We start from the raw sequence: 18,618 nt of genomic DNA, 5'->3' as shown, positions 1-18,618 counted from the left end.
GGAACTGGCCTGCAACCCAGGCTTGTGCCCTGAGTGGGAATTGAACTGGCGATCCTTTGCTTCACAGGCCCGCCTCAGTCCACTGAGCCACACCAGCCAGGGCAGGATGATATCTTTTATGTCTGTTTCCTTTGGAATAAATTTCATTCTTCAAATTTAGGATTGAAGAAATTGTGGTTTTCAACTCTGCATGCCCGTTAAAGGCCTGGGACGGTGCTTCACCAAATGTGTTGGTCTCCCGAGAGGTTTAGGGAAGGCGTCCGGCGTGAGGGAGAAAGGACGGGGTCAGGAATCAGAATACCTGGGTCTGGGCCACCTGCGGGGTTTGAGGCCAATGATGTAACCTTTCTCAGTCTCTTTTCCTCACCTGCAAAGTGGTCCTGACACTGTTCCCTCTCCTACATCACTCTGCTGGGTGAGGACAGATAAGGCAGTGGTTCCATTAGCATTTAGGGACCTTATTATTAAAATGCAGATTCTCATTCAGTAGGTCCATGTGGAGCCTGGGGTCTCTACACTTTGAGAAGCCAGGTTCTGTCTGGAGCTTTCTCTTGTCAGGTCAAATATTAGGATCCTGAGGAGAGAAGCCCCACCTCAGCACAGAGCTGCCCAACATTAGTAACTACCCCTCGGGGCCCTGGGGCGGGGGTGGGGGGTGGGGGGGCAGGGCCTGGGGCAGCCGGAGCCCCTCCAGTCACCCTGCTGTGTCAGATGCATCGCATCTTCAGTGTGTGCTCTGAGGGGCACACGTTTGGGAAGCACTGCACAGTCCTCACACATCCCTCCCCGGCTTTGTGAGGTGTGGACACCAAAGTGGGAAAGAAGGGAAAGGAGCAGGTGGGAGGTGGAAGGGGGCAAGCTGTTGGGTCTGAGACTGTAGAGCGTTCCAGGAGCAGAGGTGTGCCCTGTCCTGGACCTGACACCCCAGTCCAGTCACTCAGCTGCCGCCGGGGGCCTGTGTGCGCCCCTTGGGTCCTCCTGCCTGGGCACACGGGGTCACCCCTCTCTTCCCTCAGCCTCTCTCCTCCAGAACGTATAGTTGTGCCACTGTGGTTTTGGCTAGAAAACTCAAATGTCAGGCATTTTTGTTTGTCTGATTTTAAATTATTTTAACTTTAGACATTGCTCTTTTCTAATTTCAGAAAATCTTTTTTAAAAAAAATTAACTTCCTGAAATGTCACAAGAATTGATATATGGACACATTTATGAAAAACCCCTATTTATTATGTTTGGTGTTCATCATCTGCCTTTCCCCAGTAGAATGTGACTCAGGGAAGCTTTTGTTTTATTCATTGATGTATCCCAAGCTGGGTGCACAGTAGGAGCTCCATGAATAAATGCTGAATATTGAATGACTTGATTACAGCTTACTTTCTCCTCACCCTCTAGATGTTTATTCTTTTCAAGAAGAGGAACCTGTTTTGGACCCGCATTTGGCCAAGCACTTGGCGCATTTTGGAATTGACATGCTTCACATGCACGGGGTGAGAGTGTCTGCGCTCCGTCTATGTTTCCACCTCGTGGGGAGGGAACTGTCTGGTTTTTTTTAAATACATAACTTCTCCAAAATGAATGTTCACTTTTGAGGTTTTAGGTTTTAATGGTTGCATTTACTTCTTGAATGTAATTAATTAGCATTTTCTTTTGGTCACCAGCTTGGACCTTTTTATGGCCTAATAAAAATGGCACTTCGTCAAGGTTTGTTTAGTTGGAGTTTACTTGTAAAATCTCCATTGACGGAGAGGTGCCTGAGTCACCCTTTGTTCACCAAAGGGAGAAGGTACGAGAGGTGACCTTTAAAATGACCTGGGACCAACCTCACTTCAATTAATCTCTGGAAGAGAAGCAGGGCCCTGCGGGGGGTGGAAGGAATAAGCCAACACACTACTGTTGGTGGAGGAGCTTTGCTTCATTTCCTGCTGTGTTTTCGAGGTGCTCTCCTGGCCGTGTGGCGTTGGTCCTGCAGGGAGCTACTTCGGTGCGCGTGTTGTGTGTCCACCCGCCCGGGCTACCTCCTGCTCCTCACGTTCTCCTGTCTCCTCTTTCCCACTCGCGTCACTCGTTCATTCCTCTGCTCCTCCGGCAGCCCCCTCCTGTCTCAGGGCCCTCCTGAGCCCCACAGTCTCATGGCACTTTCTTCTCCAACTTTGCCTTTTTGTTTGCTGTGTTGTGTTTTATCCTCTCTTGAAATTATTCCACTTGCTTCTTTCTTTCGATTCTTATTTTTCTTTTTTCCTCCTCCTATCTCCTCTTTTCAGTCTCTTTTAAGTCTTTTAAATGTGGGGGTTTTTAACTGTGGAAAGACATAACATAAAGTTTCCCACTTTAACCATTGTTAAGTGTACAGTTCTGTGGCATTAAGTATGTTTACATTGTGCAGCCATCACCACCGCAGTCCCCTTTAATTGGGTTGTTCATTTTTCTGTTTAGTTGGGGAAAAAAGGGCAGAAACATTCATTGCCGTTAGAAATAATTCTAACAGTTAAGTGATGATCTCACCGAAAACTCCGCAAACGATGATCACAGCTAAAGTAGTTTCTCTTCAACGACTTTGTCCCAGACAGAGAATGGGCTCCGGGACAATGACATCAAGCCGCGGGTCAGCGAGTGGGAAGTGATCCAGGAGACGGGGACGAAGCTGAAGCCCATGTACGGCCCCGGGTACACGGGCCTCAAGAACCTGGGCAACAGCTGCTACCTCAGCTCCGTCATGCAGGCCATCTTCAGCATCCCGGAATTCCAGAGAGCGTGAGTGTCCCCTGGTGTGTGCTGGGGAAGCCCGCCTTCACGGGCTGCAGGGCATTTCACCACCTCACCCGTCGGGGGGAGCTTCTTGCCCTGACGCTGGGTGAGAACCCTTGTCAAGTGTTGAGGGAATCAGGTGAGACAAGGAGAACTGTGTGAACCGAAAAACCTCCCACAGGGATTTGTCACACTAATCATGGCTTGTGTTATTAGACCAGCACCCTCTGTGCCGAGAAAATGTTAATCATTAATCTTCACAGCAAGCCTGCCCTAGGAGAGATTCAGTGGTCTGGAGGGTTTAGGCTTTTGGGATTTTTTTTGACCATTCAAAGTGTGATTCGCAGATTGGTCCTTGTCTTCACACTGCTGGATGTGGCTCTGCAGTGAGACAGGAATGAGATTGAGAGTGAGCACTTAGCAATTTTAATAGCAATTAGACATGGCCATGTTTTATACGTAGCATTTTATTTTTCTAATGATTTGTTTTTATCATATTTTTAAAACGTGCCATCTACATGAGTTGAAATGATGAAAAGCTGGTCTATCACTGAAGATACTTTGGGAGGCGCTGACTTCGGGCACTCCCTCCCGGTGCTCATGCAGGCTGCCTTCCTTCTTCCACACCGAGGGCAGAGCGGCCTCCTGTGGCCACCTTCTTCCTTCGCCGCGTGGGGACAGGACTGGACCCACGCCAAGACGGGACCTGCGGCGGGGGTCCCCTGGGCAGCCACTGCCCAAGTTTGGAACACAGTCTCCGGTGCTTTCCAGAGAGGGCAGGTTTGCCCCTTGGTTCAGAACGGGCGGGAACACGTGTGTGCTGAGACAGATGGGCAGGTGGCACACCGGCCGTCACACAGGACAGTTTTTTACTCAACGGAGTGGATGTGCTGACTTCAGTAGGAGTTAGTACAAAAGTATAGCAGATATCCTTTTCCTTCCTCTCTTGGTATTTGAAGACTTACCTCTTACCATCTTCTGGTTTTAGAAATTTATGCCAGTTTTGCATGCCTGGTTTTCATTTTTTTTCATCCAGCCGATAAAGAGTGAGTTCTGTTCTGCTCAGCAGTGTGCCAGGTGTGGGGAGTTCAGTGGTAAACAAGGGACATGGTTCCTGATCCCGCCTGGGGAAACGGACATTAAATAAATAGCCGTAAGAACAGCTGCATGGTTATAGACATGGTGAGCTCCGTGAAGGAGAAGGCCAGGAGGTGGCCAGGAGGGTCTCTGGAGACAGGACACGCCAGGGGCCATAGACTTGGAGGGATGTTTAGGGGGAGTGAGGACAGGGTGCCCGACAGACGGAAGGGCAGATCCGAAACTCTGAGAAGGGAATACCTTCTCCAAGGTTTTTATCTGTAGCTACATCTTGTATGTCTCATGTTCCAAGAATTTTTTGAAACATTGAAGGAATGTCCTACGGTAGGTATTATATAATTATTATTTTTGTTGAACTAGAGTGGAGAAACTTGTGGTTTTTTGTTACAAAGCCTAACGGCACTTTTAGTGATTTACAACCCATAGTTTTTTTAAAATTTTTTTTTTCAAATTTAATCTTTAGGCCCTGGCTGGCGTAGCTCAGTGGATTGAGCGCGGGCCTGCGAACCAGAGTATTGCGGTTCGATTCCCAGTCAGGGCACATGCCTGGGTTGCAGGCCAGTTCCCCGCACGAGAGGCAACCAGACACTGATATTTCTCTCCCACTCTTTCTCCTTCCCTTCCCCTCTCTCTCGAAAAAAAAAAAATTTAATCTTTATTTTTTTAGTACTATTTAGTCCCCTTATAACACAGCCTATAGTTTTTGAAAAATTCTTTCCACACTCCAGACTTTGATGAACATTACCTTTCTTAATTTTTTCTTCAATAAAAAAATGTACTTTATGCCAGTGATTCAAATCTCTCACCTCAATCTTGTTTTAAGGGTTTTAGAATTTTATATTATCCAATATTTTTTATTCTGGGTTCTGAACATTTATTGTAGATACTAGGACACAAGCAATTCATTATTCATAGTCTTTTTTAAAAAATTTTCCTACCAAATATCATTGGACTGAAACACCTTCTGTTCACACACGTTTCCCCCAGCAGGACTGACTCAGCGGAGTCAGGTCCAGGAGCAGGGCCTCTGTTTGTAAGTAGGGAGAGTGACTCACAGCGGGATTACAGGACCTGCGCACGATCACCGTGTGATTTGAGAACGTCAGCCTGACTCTTGGATACCCTGTCTGGCGTTTGGACCCCGTTTACATCTCAAAATAATTCTGATGAGGATCAAATCTAAATAAGCTGGTGTGCACATTGAATGACAACTAACGTGGATTCTCAGATAGCAAAACTCTGTTTTTTTCTTTGACAACCACTAGATTACAAACTGAAGATGTAATATGTGTTTAAAAAATTACCTAGTGTTCCTTCAGTATTTTAAGTTAATTTTGTTATAATGGATAATATTCCTCATTGATTAGAAAAGGAATATAAGTTACTAGCAGAATGAATTTTTTGAAAGTATATTTTCAAAGATTCTATTTATGTATTTTTTTTTGAGAGAGGAGAAGGGAAGGGGAAATAGAGGGAGAGAAACATCAGTGTGTGGTTGCTTCTCACATATTCCCCACTGGGAACTGGCCTGCAACCCAGGCGTGTGCCCTGACTGGGAATGGAACTAGCGACCCTTTGGTTTGCAGCCCGTGCTCAGTCCACTAAGCTACACCAGCCAGGCACAAAGTGGATTTTTTTGACATAAAAAATTTACTGTTTAACTTTATTCCTCTCCACCAGTCTTGCCTGAAAACATAATCCTTTTCACAAATGTTCATCTTCCCAGTGAATTTGTTTTGTCAAATTTCAAGGTATGAAAAGACTAGACCGTATTGAGTTAATCATATTGTATATCACTAAGATTCATCAGTGTGGCCTCTGGCTCTGAATAGTTTTGTTCCAAAGGTTGATTTATCTATTAATTAGCTCTTGGTCTGTTGAAAAATTTCTGGTTGGAATTGTGGCCCTAGGGACACATCCAAAAGCCGTTTCAGTGGCTGAAGCGGACTCTGCCCCCAAGAAGCATGCTCTGTTCATTCTGATTTAGGTACATAATTTGGGACACAAATTCTGAGTGTGTAGGTAGCAAGTGTCACTAGTGGAGGTTTCGAGTAGTTGAGGGATCCAGTTGAGGTCATTGCTAACTACTAGGTGTCATGATTGTCTGCTGAGACTTTATTGTAGTAATGATTTTTCTGTAGGGTTGCAGGTAGTCAGTTATGGAAATAGTTTATGTGATTACACATCGTGAATGTATTCATTCAAGCATCTATTTACTGAGTGTCTTTTACATGTCAGATACTGTTCTGGTGCTAGAGAGGCAATGATTAGGTCGAGTCTCTGCCTTCATGGAGATTATTCTAGTATGTAATTTTGAGCGAGACAGATAATAAACAAGAACCATAAGTAAATGATAGAGTTGCAAATAGTGATGCATGCCAGGAAGAAAGGAAGCCAGGGTCAGGTGATGAGGCATTAGGAAGGGTGGGAGGTGACTTGTGTTCAGGCCAGAGAAGGATCTGTGCAGGGAGTGTTCCAGGGAAGAGACAGCAGGTTGCCTGACCCCAAAGCAGGAGTGAGCTTGGCGTGCCCTTGGGGCAGCAGGGAGGGCAGGTGGCCGAGGCACTGTGGCCTGGGGCGAGGGGTGGGAATGAGGTCAGAGATGTGTGCAGAGCAGGGTGCGTGTAGGGTCAGGGAAAGGGATCTGCTTCTGGATTCTTTCAGGCTCAGAGTCAAAATCTGAAGAGGGGAAAGTGGACAACACAAAGCAGAGGATGTGAAATAGGCAACGAATTTAGGACGTGAAAGGAATGATTGCACGGTGAGGTTAGAGGTGGGTGGTTAGTGTTAGCACTGCCATCAGGATGGACTGGTCAGAAGAGGGCTGTGGACTGTCCAAGGGTCTGAGGATGGGCAGGTGCCACCAGGCAGTTCAGAGCCCAGCTTTGCAGGCAGGCTGCCTGGGGCCGCTCTGGGCTTTATCACCCCCTCCCCAGGTGGCTTGGAAAGCTACCTAATAACTTTGCATCCCAATTACTTGTATCTCTCAGATGGAGCAATGATACTAATCACTTCCTCATGTAGTTGTAATGAAGACTCAACCAGGTAACACAGGAAACCCTTGAGAAGTGAGAGTTGTCCCTGCTGTTCCCACCATTACTCATTTGGACGTGATTGGACCGATTCCCAACCTTACCATTTGGTTTTGGGACGGCAGATGCGATGGTCTGAGCCACTGGTCCTTGACTCTGGCTGCATGTTGGAGTCACTTGGGAAACTCCTGAAAGAGGCCAAATTCCAGGCCTCAGTCTCAGGCCGTGAAATCAGAACACGGGAGTGGGGTGGGGAAGTTAGCGGCTCTGGCTTTTGCATTTTTTTCAAGAAACTCTTTAGGGGATTCTACCTCACAGCCAAGGGTGAGGTCCACTGATAGAAACACAAGCATTTTAGGGAGGTCCCTGAATGTGGCTGTGGAGGCGGGAGCTCAGGAAAACGTTCCTTCAGGGGGACGATTGGACTTTGAAAGGTAAGAAGTTCTTAACGAGGACGATGCCTTATTTTGGTTCTGTTCTCTCCGTTTCTGTGTTTTGACCATCACTTCCCATTTTCTAGGTATGTAGGAAATCTCCCAAGAATATTTGACTACTCTCCTTTAGATCCAACACAAGATTTCAACACACAGATGTAAGTGCCTAATTTAGTTTTTAAGAAAAGTCTCCAGTAAAAATATCTCTAGTGGTTCTTTCTGGGTTGCAGAATTAAAGTTAGTTCTCTTTATTTTATTCTTTATGTATTTTTTAAAGTGTTCTAAAATGAACATATGTTACGTAAAAAATTCGTTTTTACTTTAGAGAGAGAGGAAGTTGGGGGGCGGGGGGAGAGAGACATCAGTTTGTTGTCCCACTTACTTAGGGTTTCGTTGGCTGAGGCTGGCAGGCGCCCTGGCTGGGGGTCGGAGCTGCAGCCCTGGTGGAAGGGGCCGGCGCTCTGACCACTGAACCACCCACCCAGGGCTCAGGTGTTACTCTGATAAGAATAAAGACATTACTAAGATTATCTGTAAAGTCCTGAGGAAAATTTGAAAAGGGAATCAGTATCAAGTAGAATCAACTGAATGAGTTGCGTGTGAGTAATTGAGACAAAGCGGCTCTCCTGAAAACAGCTACACTTAATGAAATTCGCAGAGAACTTTAGTGTCTCTGACGGGCAGCAACAACGGCCTTTCCGTTTTGTTTCTCCCTCCCTCCCTCCCAGGACTAAGTTAGGACACGGCCTTCTCTCAGGCCAGTATTCGAAACCTCCCGTGAAATCCGAACTCATCGAACAGGTGATGAAAGAGGAACATAAGGTATGTGTCTGAGTGGCTGCGGTCGGTGCAGGGCGGAGGGGTTTCACCAGCTAGAATGTGGGGTCCTAGGATTTGGCAGATGGGCTGCTGTGAATTTATTTAACGCGCTGGTGGGACAGCTGTCTCACTTGGGCGTGCAGGGCGTCGGTCTGCGTGCTCTTACAAAGGGGTCAGCCAGGGTGGGGTTTCTGGCGACAGGTGCTGTGCAGATTCTATGTGATTGCCATCATTAAGGCTCTTCACAAAATTCTTCGTGAAATGGAGCTGAGATGGAAGGAGGGAACTTTATAAAATACAAACATTTCCCCTTGGTAATGCAGTCTTGGCCCTCATAGTGCCTTTCTCCCCCTAAGCCTCAGCTTTGTTTGCTAGAGTTTCTCAAGAGGCTGGTTGTTAGAAAACAACACACACTTTCCAAGACGCCGCCCCCGCCCCCCACCCCCCTAGCTGAGGGTGCTGAATTTCTGGAGGGGGCTGGGCAGCTTTCTTTGGTAAGCTGCCAGGGGGTTTGTAAGTGCACTCAAGTCCAAAAACCCAGTTGGCCATTTAGTCATTATGAATCGATAGAGTGATTGAAAGATGTGCCTCACCCAACAGGCAGACGTGTATTTCCACGTACCTGCAGGGCGGGCTGCTGACGCCCCTCTGCGCTGCTCTGTTACACAACTCCAGAGGGCGATCCTCGCAACCCGGTCTGTTTGAGCGGTGCCCTTGGAATTCCGCACTGCATAGCTCATGCAGCTGCATCTGGCTGCCTTGGCCCCCATCACGCAGATGTCCTGGGTGGAATGCGGGCCCCGCTTCCCCCACACCTGCTCTGCCTTCAGAGTGCCCTATTTTGACTTAGTGGGTGAGTTCTTCTGCTTCTCTGTCTTGAGTGTTTGACCTCCATGCTCTCGTCTTACTTCAGTCATCCTTAACTAATGCCTACAGACTGCAAGTAAGAATTGAAAGCAATTAAACTCTTTGTAATGAAGCCAGTTAGTAGGAGAAATGGAGCAAGTGGGAGAAGGGAGATTATGAACATACAGAGGCCATGTTTGGGGGTGGGGAGAAGGAAGTTGGTCGTGAGGGGGGCGGAAAGGGGTGTGGACGTTCAGAGTGGCTAGACCGGGACATCAGAGTGTTGGGGGGGGTAGGGAGATGTATTCTCTAGTTAGTTGCATTGTTATCCAGCCTTGCAAGGTAATGAGTTTCTTATCCAGCCAAGACAGGAAGGCCCTGGTCTGGGACGTGGTTGAGGAGGTGGTTTCAGTGTAGAGCTGGGGCTTCTTTGACTTATTCATGCTTCTTCTACCTCCAAGCCCTTGGGAAGCTTTGAGAAGGTAGTGGTGAATAAAACTTGGTTCAAAATTTTGTTTTTGATCACACTTATCCTGGGGTTTTTATCTAGGCAGGTACTTCTTGGGCCACTCCCAGGGGCACAGTCCACCCTCCCCGGTGGAGGAGGAGACCTGACTGGGACGTGGGAGCATCCCAGCCTGCAAGGGGCTGTGGGACCATGGCAAGCCATGTGGGCTTGTGGTCTCAGCAGTCAAATGGCAGAAATGGTCTCTGGGTGGTGTTTGTGAGTATTGCAAATGTGAGGGTGCCCTCTCTGGTACAAATAAAGTCTGTGAACATTATATGACTGTTGTTAGGCTTTTGGACTCTTCATTTGAGGAAATGTGAAATGAAAATCCATCAGTGTAGCGATGCTTGGAACTAAAACATTTTTGTTAATATCACAGAGTCCTTTTACATGAGAAAAAAATAGTTCTTATATGAATAAGCTACATTATTAACTCAGTCTGCCAACAGTGGTTGGGGCCCTTTCCCGCTCCCTGCTGTTGGATTTCATTACTATTGTGCAGGAGCTCTGTGATCTCTAGGGTCTGAGGGGTGCAGGTGGGAACCGCTGCTCTGTCTGGCTCAAGGGGTGCCACCTGGCAGCATCTAGGCCATTTATGTCCTGCAGGTGTGTTTTGCTTGGCTCACGCACAAATGTCTGACTTTCCAGCTTCTCTTGAACACTCAGAACCTCCGGCGGTTCCAGGCCTAGCAGTGGGCTGGAGCTGGGTAGCACTCCTTCACACCGCCCCCGGCTGGCTCCCGTCTTTCACTGATTCATGACCTAGCTGATAGGCTGTGTATTTGGGTGTGTAACCCTTGATCTGGATGATTTGTACAAGCCTTTGTTGGCTCTGAGGCGCCACATTCAATACGGTCCCTTGATCATTCAAAATGAGCTTGAATTGATCATTCTGTGTGGTCCCGAAGGTGTTAGTTTCAACCTTAAACAGGCAAGTAATGTGTAGTAAAATCTCTGCTTCCCTTCACGGTGGAGGGTGTACTCTCTGGGGCAGCAGGAGTTTCACCGGCAGTTGGTTTCAGAGGAACCAGGTTGTGAGAATCTTTCCTCTCTCAGGTATCGGGGGCCCTTTGGTCTTGTCCCAGGCCTTTGGTGTTTGTGACTTGTAGAGGAGCCTGATGTGCCCCCAAAGAGGAAAGAAGATGTACCGAAGCGGGCAAGAGGATGGATTACAAGAGGAAGGTGTGGTGGAGGGGAGAGAGCAGAGAGGGTCAGAGCTGGGTGGCGGGCACGCCTTTTTGCAGGACCTCCCCCGCTGCTATGAACACTAACACTGCCCAGTTCTCCTGTGTGTTCCCTGGTGCTCAGAAACCTTGCCTCACCCTCTAGTGAGTGGGAGGCCTGGGCTTTCCACCGGGCAGTCCAGTCCTGGGTCTGTGCATTGACCGTGGCACCGTCCTGCTTCCCTCGCAGTTGTTCCAACACTTGTTTCAGGCTCTCGGTGCCTCCGTGTGTGGCTGCTGGTGGGTGGATGACAAGGGGGTGCGTCGAGTTTGCAGAACGACCAGGTAGACCAGTCACCTCTCACCTCTGGGATTCTTACCTCCGTCTGACATTTCGGATCATTTCCAGAATATATTCCTGGTATTAAAGTGGCCTGCTGCAGACCAAGGTGAAACCTAGTTTTTACATGTGCATACCCGCGGGACTGTTGCATCTGTGAAAGGATTGCAGTGTTTGGGGGAGGCACTGCCATTTCTACATACATTTTTTAATTGATTTAAAAAATTAACTTGTGTCTGTGGTAGATAAAACCTCACTATAAAAGAATACAGTTCCTTCTTCAAAAAAGATATTCCTGTTTTCCATGCATTCTAAGATAGCGCTTTCGCAGATTTTAATACTGAGTACGCTATAGTTTGTTTTCCTTCTGAAGATAACATGTTTTAAACAATTCTGTATTCTGAACAAACTGTTTCTTAAGCAGGAATTCATTATATATTCCATCTAAATAATCCTTGATACATAGTTGCTAGCCTCAGTTTTTGATAAAAATGTTCTACTTGGAGGTGATGTAATTTTAGCCCCAAACTAAGAACTTCATTTTCACCAAGCTCCATTTTCTTGGGTTAGGCAGTTACAACAGTTTAACTCACCTTCTGAAACATGAAACATGGCTTGGGGGTGCCCTGTGTTCCTTTCGCTTAGGAGTCTGGGGTTTGGATCTGGGTTAGGAACTGCCGTCCAGGGTTACATTAGAAGTGTGAATCAGCAGATGACAGTACCCTTGTGTACTGGGAGCAGGCCGAGGCGGGTCTGTTCCCTTTCCTGTGGTGTCACAGTGTATATGTCCCGCCAAGATGGATTTATTTCCATTCCTGTAGCCTTACAATGTGCATGTCTGTACAGGAGTTGCTCTGATGTGACACGAAACCTCTGTCTTGCTGCTTGTTTATTAATTAAAGCATTAGGCTCAGGGGACCGTGTCTGGCTGCCTTCTTGGTTCAGCGGTCAACAGGAAGCCCGTGTAAGCATATGGGAAAGATTCTGAACACCCTAGTCCTCTCCCTAGTGTTAGCTCATCTGTTCTGCAGTTGCTGGTGGATAAAGTAAGTACAGTATCCTATAAATACAAACAGTTCCTCAGGTGGTTGCTGTTTTGGAGAGTATCTGGGGCTCTGTCTCACAAAGTCACTTGTCAGGACCAGCCGTTGCTTTAGGTGTCCGAGGGCTGGTGCACAGTGGGGGTGTGAGCTCTCTGAAGGCAGCTCTGACTCTCAGTCACTTTTGTATTCTCCTTCTCGTCTTGTGCAGTGATAGGTCTGTGGGGGGACGCTTGGGTGATGTCAGCAACCCACTGCCAACCAGGAAACCTGGTTTCTTTGACTTTAGTTCTTTGGTTCTTATTTGGGCTTTCAGTTTCTTGTAAGTAAGAAACTGCCTCATCCGGAGCCTGGCACCCCTTTTAAAAAAAAAAAAAGTTATTTAAATTTGCAAATATACACAGAAGTAGAGAGCAGAGTATACTGTGTCTCCGTGGGCCACCAGGGAACTTTAGCCGTCACCACTCTGCCAGCCTGCTTTCCTCTGTCCCCCACACTGAACTCTTGCCTTCCTTCCTCTCCATTCTCTGAGTATTTTCACCTGTAAATAGTCAACATGCATCTATAACTAGAATACTTTCTTTTTAAAAAAATATAAATATGTTACCATTTCAAAGTGTGAGAAGCACAGCAACAGAATGAGCAGCTGCCCCGTCATAAATCCATAACCAGCCGTATCTGGGCTTTTCCTGCGGCAGCAGCTGCATCTTTTTCAAGTCCCCTCTTTTTCCTTTTGCACCGCATTGATTTGTTGCAGGAGCTGGATCATTTGCCCAGGATTCCTCTAACAGTTGCTTCCTTGAGCTGTAGATTAGCTTGTGTTTCTTATATGTTGGAAGTTAGATCTGGAAGCTTAATTAGATTCAGGCTCAGCTTTTTCATTGACTTTCTGATATATAAGATATGAGTGAACACAGTAATAGGTGAGCATGGGAGTTTGTGAGACCTCCCTTCTGAAATCAGAAACAGCACCAGGGTGGGGCGTGGGTGCAGGCGGACAGGGCTGGCTAATGATCAGGCCTTGTGTGCGGAGCAGCTGAGCGTGAGCTGCAAAGCTCAAACCCGGCTGTGAGAGCCAGGAGCTGGTCTGCGGCACGGAGTGCAGAAGGAGAGGTACCATCTCCCTGGTGAGGAAGCTTTTTCAAATAACTTCTCAGGGACCAACAATTCTCAAGCTGTAGCTGAACCACTGAACAAAGGATTAAGAAAGGTCTGTTGAAGGAAAGGAAATGGGCACAGGAAGAGAAGAGGCGTGGAAGGGGGATGAGTGAGGCTGGGTACAGTTCATGCTGAGTGTCTGGGGCTTCCTGGGCTTTTCCCCAGGGTCTTGGTTGAAGCGTCTGCTCCCAGTCGGGTGACCACAGGGTGGCACAGAGCGGCAGGCAGCCTTTCAGAATGTAGTGACCTGTCGAACTTTCTGAAGCAACTGCTTTGGTATGGATTGGCAGGCCACACCAAGCTGGAAGCATGGCCTGTGAGAAGGGAGAAAGGGCACCGTCCGGAATAGGCAGTGAGTGTGTGCTCGTGTGAATACCGGCACAGGAACACATAATGCAAAAGCATTTATTTCAAGTGGAGCCTCCACGCTGCTGATAGAGGGGAATACTTGCTGGCCTGGCCTGTGGTGTTGGCCTCAGTGGTGCCCAGCGCGGGTCTGAAGAGGGCTTACGCAGAGTCCAGGGCATACTGTGTTGGTGAGATGGACTCGGGGTCATCAGAGATGAGAACTCGTCACTTGTGTGCAAGAAGCAGTATTAGGACCTGAGAGAGAGAGAGAGACAGACAGACAAAAGACAGAGACAGAAAGGCTGACTTTTCTAGCTGTGATCCGGGGCCAGTTTTCTCATCTGTGAAGTGGGGTAAATGATAACAACATTAATCACCTCATGAGGTGTGAGATAAGCAAGATGCACAAACAAAGTGCTCAGAACTATGCCTGGACCTAGTAAATATTCACCCAGGTACCTAGAAGAGTGTCTGGCGTTTACAGCACTCAGCAAATTTCTGCCGAGTGGATGAATGTCAGCCATCAGGCACAAAGAGAAGGGTTATTTTTGCCCGCTGGTATTGGCCAATACCACGGAGACATGCATCAGCATCGTAAGTGAAGAAAGTTACCGCTTTCACGTAGTTTTCAGGAGGTGCGTGTACAGGAGGTGAGGTGAGTTACCAGGTGTGCCGCAGTTTGCCACGTGTGGTGCACATCCATGTTTTTGCCCAAACTTTCAGGGAAAAAAATCTTTCGTCTTGACTTGCTAATTCAGTTATTTGTTTACTTGTTTATTTATTTATTTATACTTAGATACCTGTTTTTTGGTATTGTAAAGGAATTTCAGCATTTATTTTTTAACATATTATGGTACAAGAAATTTTATCTAACAAATAATTACAAAACACAAGAACAGATACAAAGTGTTTCAGGCACTACCCATGTATAATGCACATTCTTATTTTTCCCTCAAAAATTTGGGCAAAACAGTGCGTGTTATACGTGGCAGAATATGGTAACTTGGTCTTCACATATCACTGGAAGCACATCGAAGCCATGTGTGTGTAAGCCGGTCACTTGTGTCCACGTCCCACGTCCTCAGAATTCTCTGAGAGCCGCCGTTTCAGGTCCCCTACAGCGTCCTCTCCCGTTTGTTACAGATCGTGTCTGTCAGTGCTCAGAGGGCCCAGTCCCAGGAGTGCTCTGCAGATGTAGGTAGTAAGGACATGGGGGGTGACCAGAGTGGGTACATTTTCAGTGAGACAGGAAGTTCATCTGAGCTTTATTAGAAACGGTGTTTAGTTCATGCACGTTGGGGAGGTTTTATATGTAGAGCCGCCCCTTGGCCAGTGGCTATGGGAGTTCTCCCATCACCTGCTGCATCTGACTGTGTGATTTGGTGCACACCTGTCGCGGTGTCCTGTCCCTAGGCATTGACCAGGATGCCCAGGAGATCTCAAAGAAGTGTGGGATGTGGCCTCCATGAGCCAGCTACAGTCAGGCTGAGGAGACGGGCCAGGCAGGCTGAAAGTGAGAGGAGGTCGGGGCACTTGCTGGCCCACAGAGCAAGTTCTCTGGACGTCAGAGGAGGGGACAAGGCCTGGAAGCTGAGCGCGTGGTGGTTTGAGATGTGGGTAGACAGCAGCCACACGTATGCAGAGAGCTCATGAATTTCTTCTTTAGCTTGATTGGCCAGGTGAGGTTTGTGTCACTGAGACCTACTATGTGCTCTGGCCACCACTCCGTTTTTGCTACAGAGAGCCAGGACCTGCATCAGAACTGGGCGTTTGTTCTGCTCTTTGTGAGCTGTGTGATAATATGGTTGTAAGACCACTGTCAGTTGAGAGACCTATCAGGCACTTCTCTGCAGTCTCAATTTCCCTAGCTGTACAATGGGGGTAATGCTTGTACCTCTTCATAGGGTCCTTGTATTAGGTGCCCCATTATTAGATGGGGGGAACTGGAGGGGATGAAGGAAACGGTGTTATCATGAGCTCACCTCTGTCGTCAGGTGATGTGGACTCTTCCCAATCGTTGCCTAGATTTCGTTCATGTTACCAGCATTAAAAAATCCAGTTCGCCTCAAAGTCGGTTTACAGCTTCTCCCCCCTACCAAGCTCAGGAGTCTCAGACACCAGCGGTGCAGCAGGGTCAGGGTCAGCATCCACTAGCATTGTTTCCACATCAGTAGTTCTTTAGTGAGGACCCCCGCTTGTCCCCTGAGGGACCCCCACCAGTACCTTTCCTGATGCCCTGTGCAGCTGGCTCTGTTATCCCCCACTCTGGCTCCTGCCCCGAGACTCCTCGGCCAGCTGACCTCCCCTCATGTTATGCAGCGTCCCTCCTGGAGGAGCCTGGCTGCCTTCTATGCTATCCTTTAGCCTCTGGGGACGTTCGCACGTTCTTGTCCTGCCGGAGTTGTCCCTGCCACTCCCTCTTGCCACTCTGCCACCCTGGCAGCTGCAGTCAGTCTTTTCCTCCTTCTCTGGGTGAGGGACATGCTCTGGGCCACTCCCTGTGCTGTGGAGTCTGGAGCAGCTCTGCAGAAGTCACTGGGGCACGCAGTGCCCTTTCCCATCTCTGCCAGGGGTTCTGTAGGCCTGCTTTGCGTTGGGCTGTGATGGACAGTTCAGATACAGAGTGTCTCTCTTAGAAAGTGGGATATGGATCATGTCTTCATTTTGACTTAACAGGAAGAGTCACGCCCTGTTCTCAGACCAAGTTCAGAGTGCAGGGCCGGTGTGTACTAAACATCCAGTGTACATTGGTGTTCTCCTTCAGCTTCTCTGGGCTTCAGTTTTCTCATCTGAAAATTAGGCTTTATGGTAATCCCCACTCTACTTGCCACTTAATGCTGTTAATGTGTGGGGAAAATGCACATTTATAAGTCGATTTTATTTTTCTATTTCAGCCTCAACAGAACGGGATCTCTCCACGCATGTTTAAGGCCTTTGTAAGCAAAAGTCACCCGGAGTTCTCCTCTAACCGACAGCAAGATGCCCAGGAATTCTTCTTGCACCTGGTCAATCTAGTAGAGGTGAGCCAGAGATGCGCAAAGGGTTGTGAGACGTGTGCCCAGCTCCCAAGTGCAGCCCTTTCTGGCTTGGCCGGGCGCCCCCACAGCCCCTTACCTAAGCCTCTCACTGCCCGAGCTCAGCCCCAGTCGACTTCTGTGAGGTTTCTCTGCTCGGCCCGCTTGATGTGACAGCTCCTCGTGTCCTGTTTTCTAGGCACTTGTAGGTCTCCTTGCTCTCCGTTTATTTGTACGTGTTATAGGAGTGTTTATCAGTTACTTCACTCACCATCCTTTTTACTTTTCCTTTGTTTTTTGGTGACAGAACTTCTTGAGGGTCTTACGTGGTCTTTGGAGTCCTCGGGCCACTACTCAGAGGTGGCCACACTTGGCTCACAGCAGAGTTGAGTCACAGTAAATGCTGTGGTTTTTAAAAGCTACTAAGAATTTATGATTAAAAAATTTCCTCCTCTTAAAAATGACTGTTTTTCTCCTGATTACATATGTTCTTTGTGGAAAACATAGAAAGGTACAGAGGAGAAATATCAGAATCACCCATGATACCAGGCCAGTGTTAACATTTGGTGTCTGGTCACCAGACATTTTCCAGGTGCATATTTATTAATTCCCTGCATGTGGTTTCTCGGCAGTGTTTCTGGGCCGTGTCGTTTACATATTCGAATTTAGTGGGGTTTCTTTTCATTTGTATATAATTTATTTACACGTGTGTGTTTGTATAATCACATACATGGCTTCATTTTCCCAGGCTGGCCTTTGCTTTCTTCCATTCCCTTTAGTGTGGCTTCCTCATCTCCTTTCTTCTCAGAAAGGGCTGCCCAGGGCAGTCCTTCTCCTGTGACTTTTAATGGCTGCATAATATTAATTCACAAGAGGAGTCATAATTATGAAGCCAGTCCTCATTTGGGGACTTAAGATAAACACCAGTGTTTTGCTGTTCAAGTTCTCTGGTGAAATGGGATTGTTTCGTAACACCCAGGTCTCTACGTCAGTCGTATTTGATTTTATGCTAATTTTTATTTATGGCTTACTATTCAAAAACCCACTAACCTGATGTAATCTAACCTTCAGAGGAACCGCATTGGCTCCGAAAATCCGAGCGATGTTTTTCGGTTTTTGGTGGAAGAACGCATTCAGTGCTGTCAGACCCGAAAAGTACGCTACACGGAGAGGGTGGATTACCTGATGCAGTTACCTGTGGCCATGGAGGCGGCAACCAACAAGGGTAAGGCATCTGCTGTGGGGACTCGCCTGGTGCTTCCTCCCGTGTGAGCCCCCAGCAGGCCGCCCCCACCCGGCAGCCCCCGCTCCGCTCCGCCAGGACACCCAGCCCGGACGGCTTGGGTTCGCCCTCTCTTTTCATCTCTCCCTCAGTCCCCGTGGGACTTTCTTTTGAAAAGAATCAAACACATCACAGACTTTTTGAAGGGATTATGGGTGGAATGGTTTCACTGCCTATAAATTTGACCAAGTGTTTGGCCTGGAGTCAGCTCAGCTTGGGGGATAATATTTCTAACTGGACATGTGGAAAGTTTTTTAACAGCATCATCGTAAGTTGTGCTGTGGAGTCTGAGGCAAATGACCAGAACCGCACTTTTTGAACTGAAACACTCGAGCAGAGGCCTCGTGGTGTGATCCGGCTTCGGCCTCCGAGTGTCCCCGTTGCCCCTTGTAGACGATGAAGTGTTGCGGGTGCGGCGAGCCCCCTTCACGCAGGGCGAAGGCGGAGATACTGCAGCCAGGTCGGGGTCTGAGGGGCGGGTCCTTCAGTCTGTCCGCTGTGGCTCTTTCCGGCAGAGTAGATACAATTCTGTGTCTTAGAATTGACACTTTAAAAGCAGAAAAAGGCAAAATACCTGCCAGGTTGCTTCTGTCATATGAATGAGCCATTCTGTAGACTCCAGCAGCTTCCTGGGTGCCCTTTTCCTCTTTTTTGGGGAACCAACTTTATTATGCTAATTGGAAAGTGATGATCTTGGTGATTTCAAGGTAAAAAGATTTCTGTTTCCTATAAGCTCTTGCAGCTTTTAAATTCTTATCCTTTATTAGGGTAGAAATGAGGGCCAGGGTGTGTG

General features: G+C 47.8%; 1 protein-coding gene across 1 annotated transcript in view; it reads left to right on the top strand.

Moving 5' to 3' along the window:
- USP13 (ubiquitin specific peptidase 13) overlaps nucleotides 1-18,618 on the top strand; it is a 104,803-nt gene that overhangs the window by 48,543 nt on the left and 37,642 nt on the right. Inside the window, exons 7-12 of the mRNA XM_037136885.2 lie at nucleotides 1,391-1,485; nucleotides 2,562-2,749; nucleotides 7,394-7,465; nucleotides 8,036-8,129; nucleotides 16,424-16,549; nucleotides 17,615-17,768. Of these exons, the coding sequence (XP_036992780.2) occupies nucleotides 1,391-1,485; nucleotides 2,562-2,749; nucleotides 7,394-7,465; nucleotides 8,036-8,129; nucleotides 16,424-16,549; nucleotides 17,615-17,768 (729 nt within the window). The remainder of the gene's footprint in view (nucleotides 1-1,390; nucleotides 1,486-2,561; nucleotides 2,750-7,393; nucleotides 7,466-8,035; nucleotides 8,130-16,423; nucleotides 16,550-17,614; nucleotides 17,769-18,618) is intronic.

This window comes from Artibeus jamaicensis, unplaced genomic scaffold (assembly GCF_021234435.1).
Source record: "Artibeus jamaicensis isolate MK-2021 breed Jamaican fruit bat unplaced genomic scaffold, CSHL_Jam_final scaffold_474, whole genome shotgun sequence".
Classification (NCBI taxonomy): Eukaryota; Metazoa; Chordata; class Mammalia; order Chiroptera; family Phyllostomidae; genus Artibeus; species Artibeus jamaicensis.
Note: the sequence above shows the minus strand (reverse complement) of the source record. Positions and strands in the feature narration are given on the sequence as shown.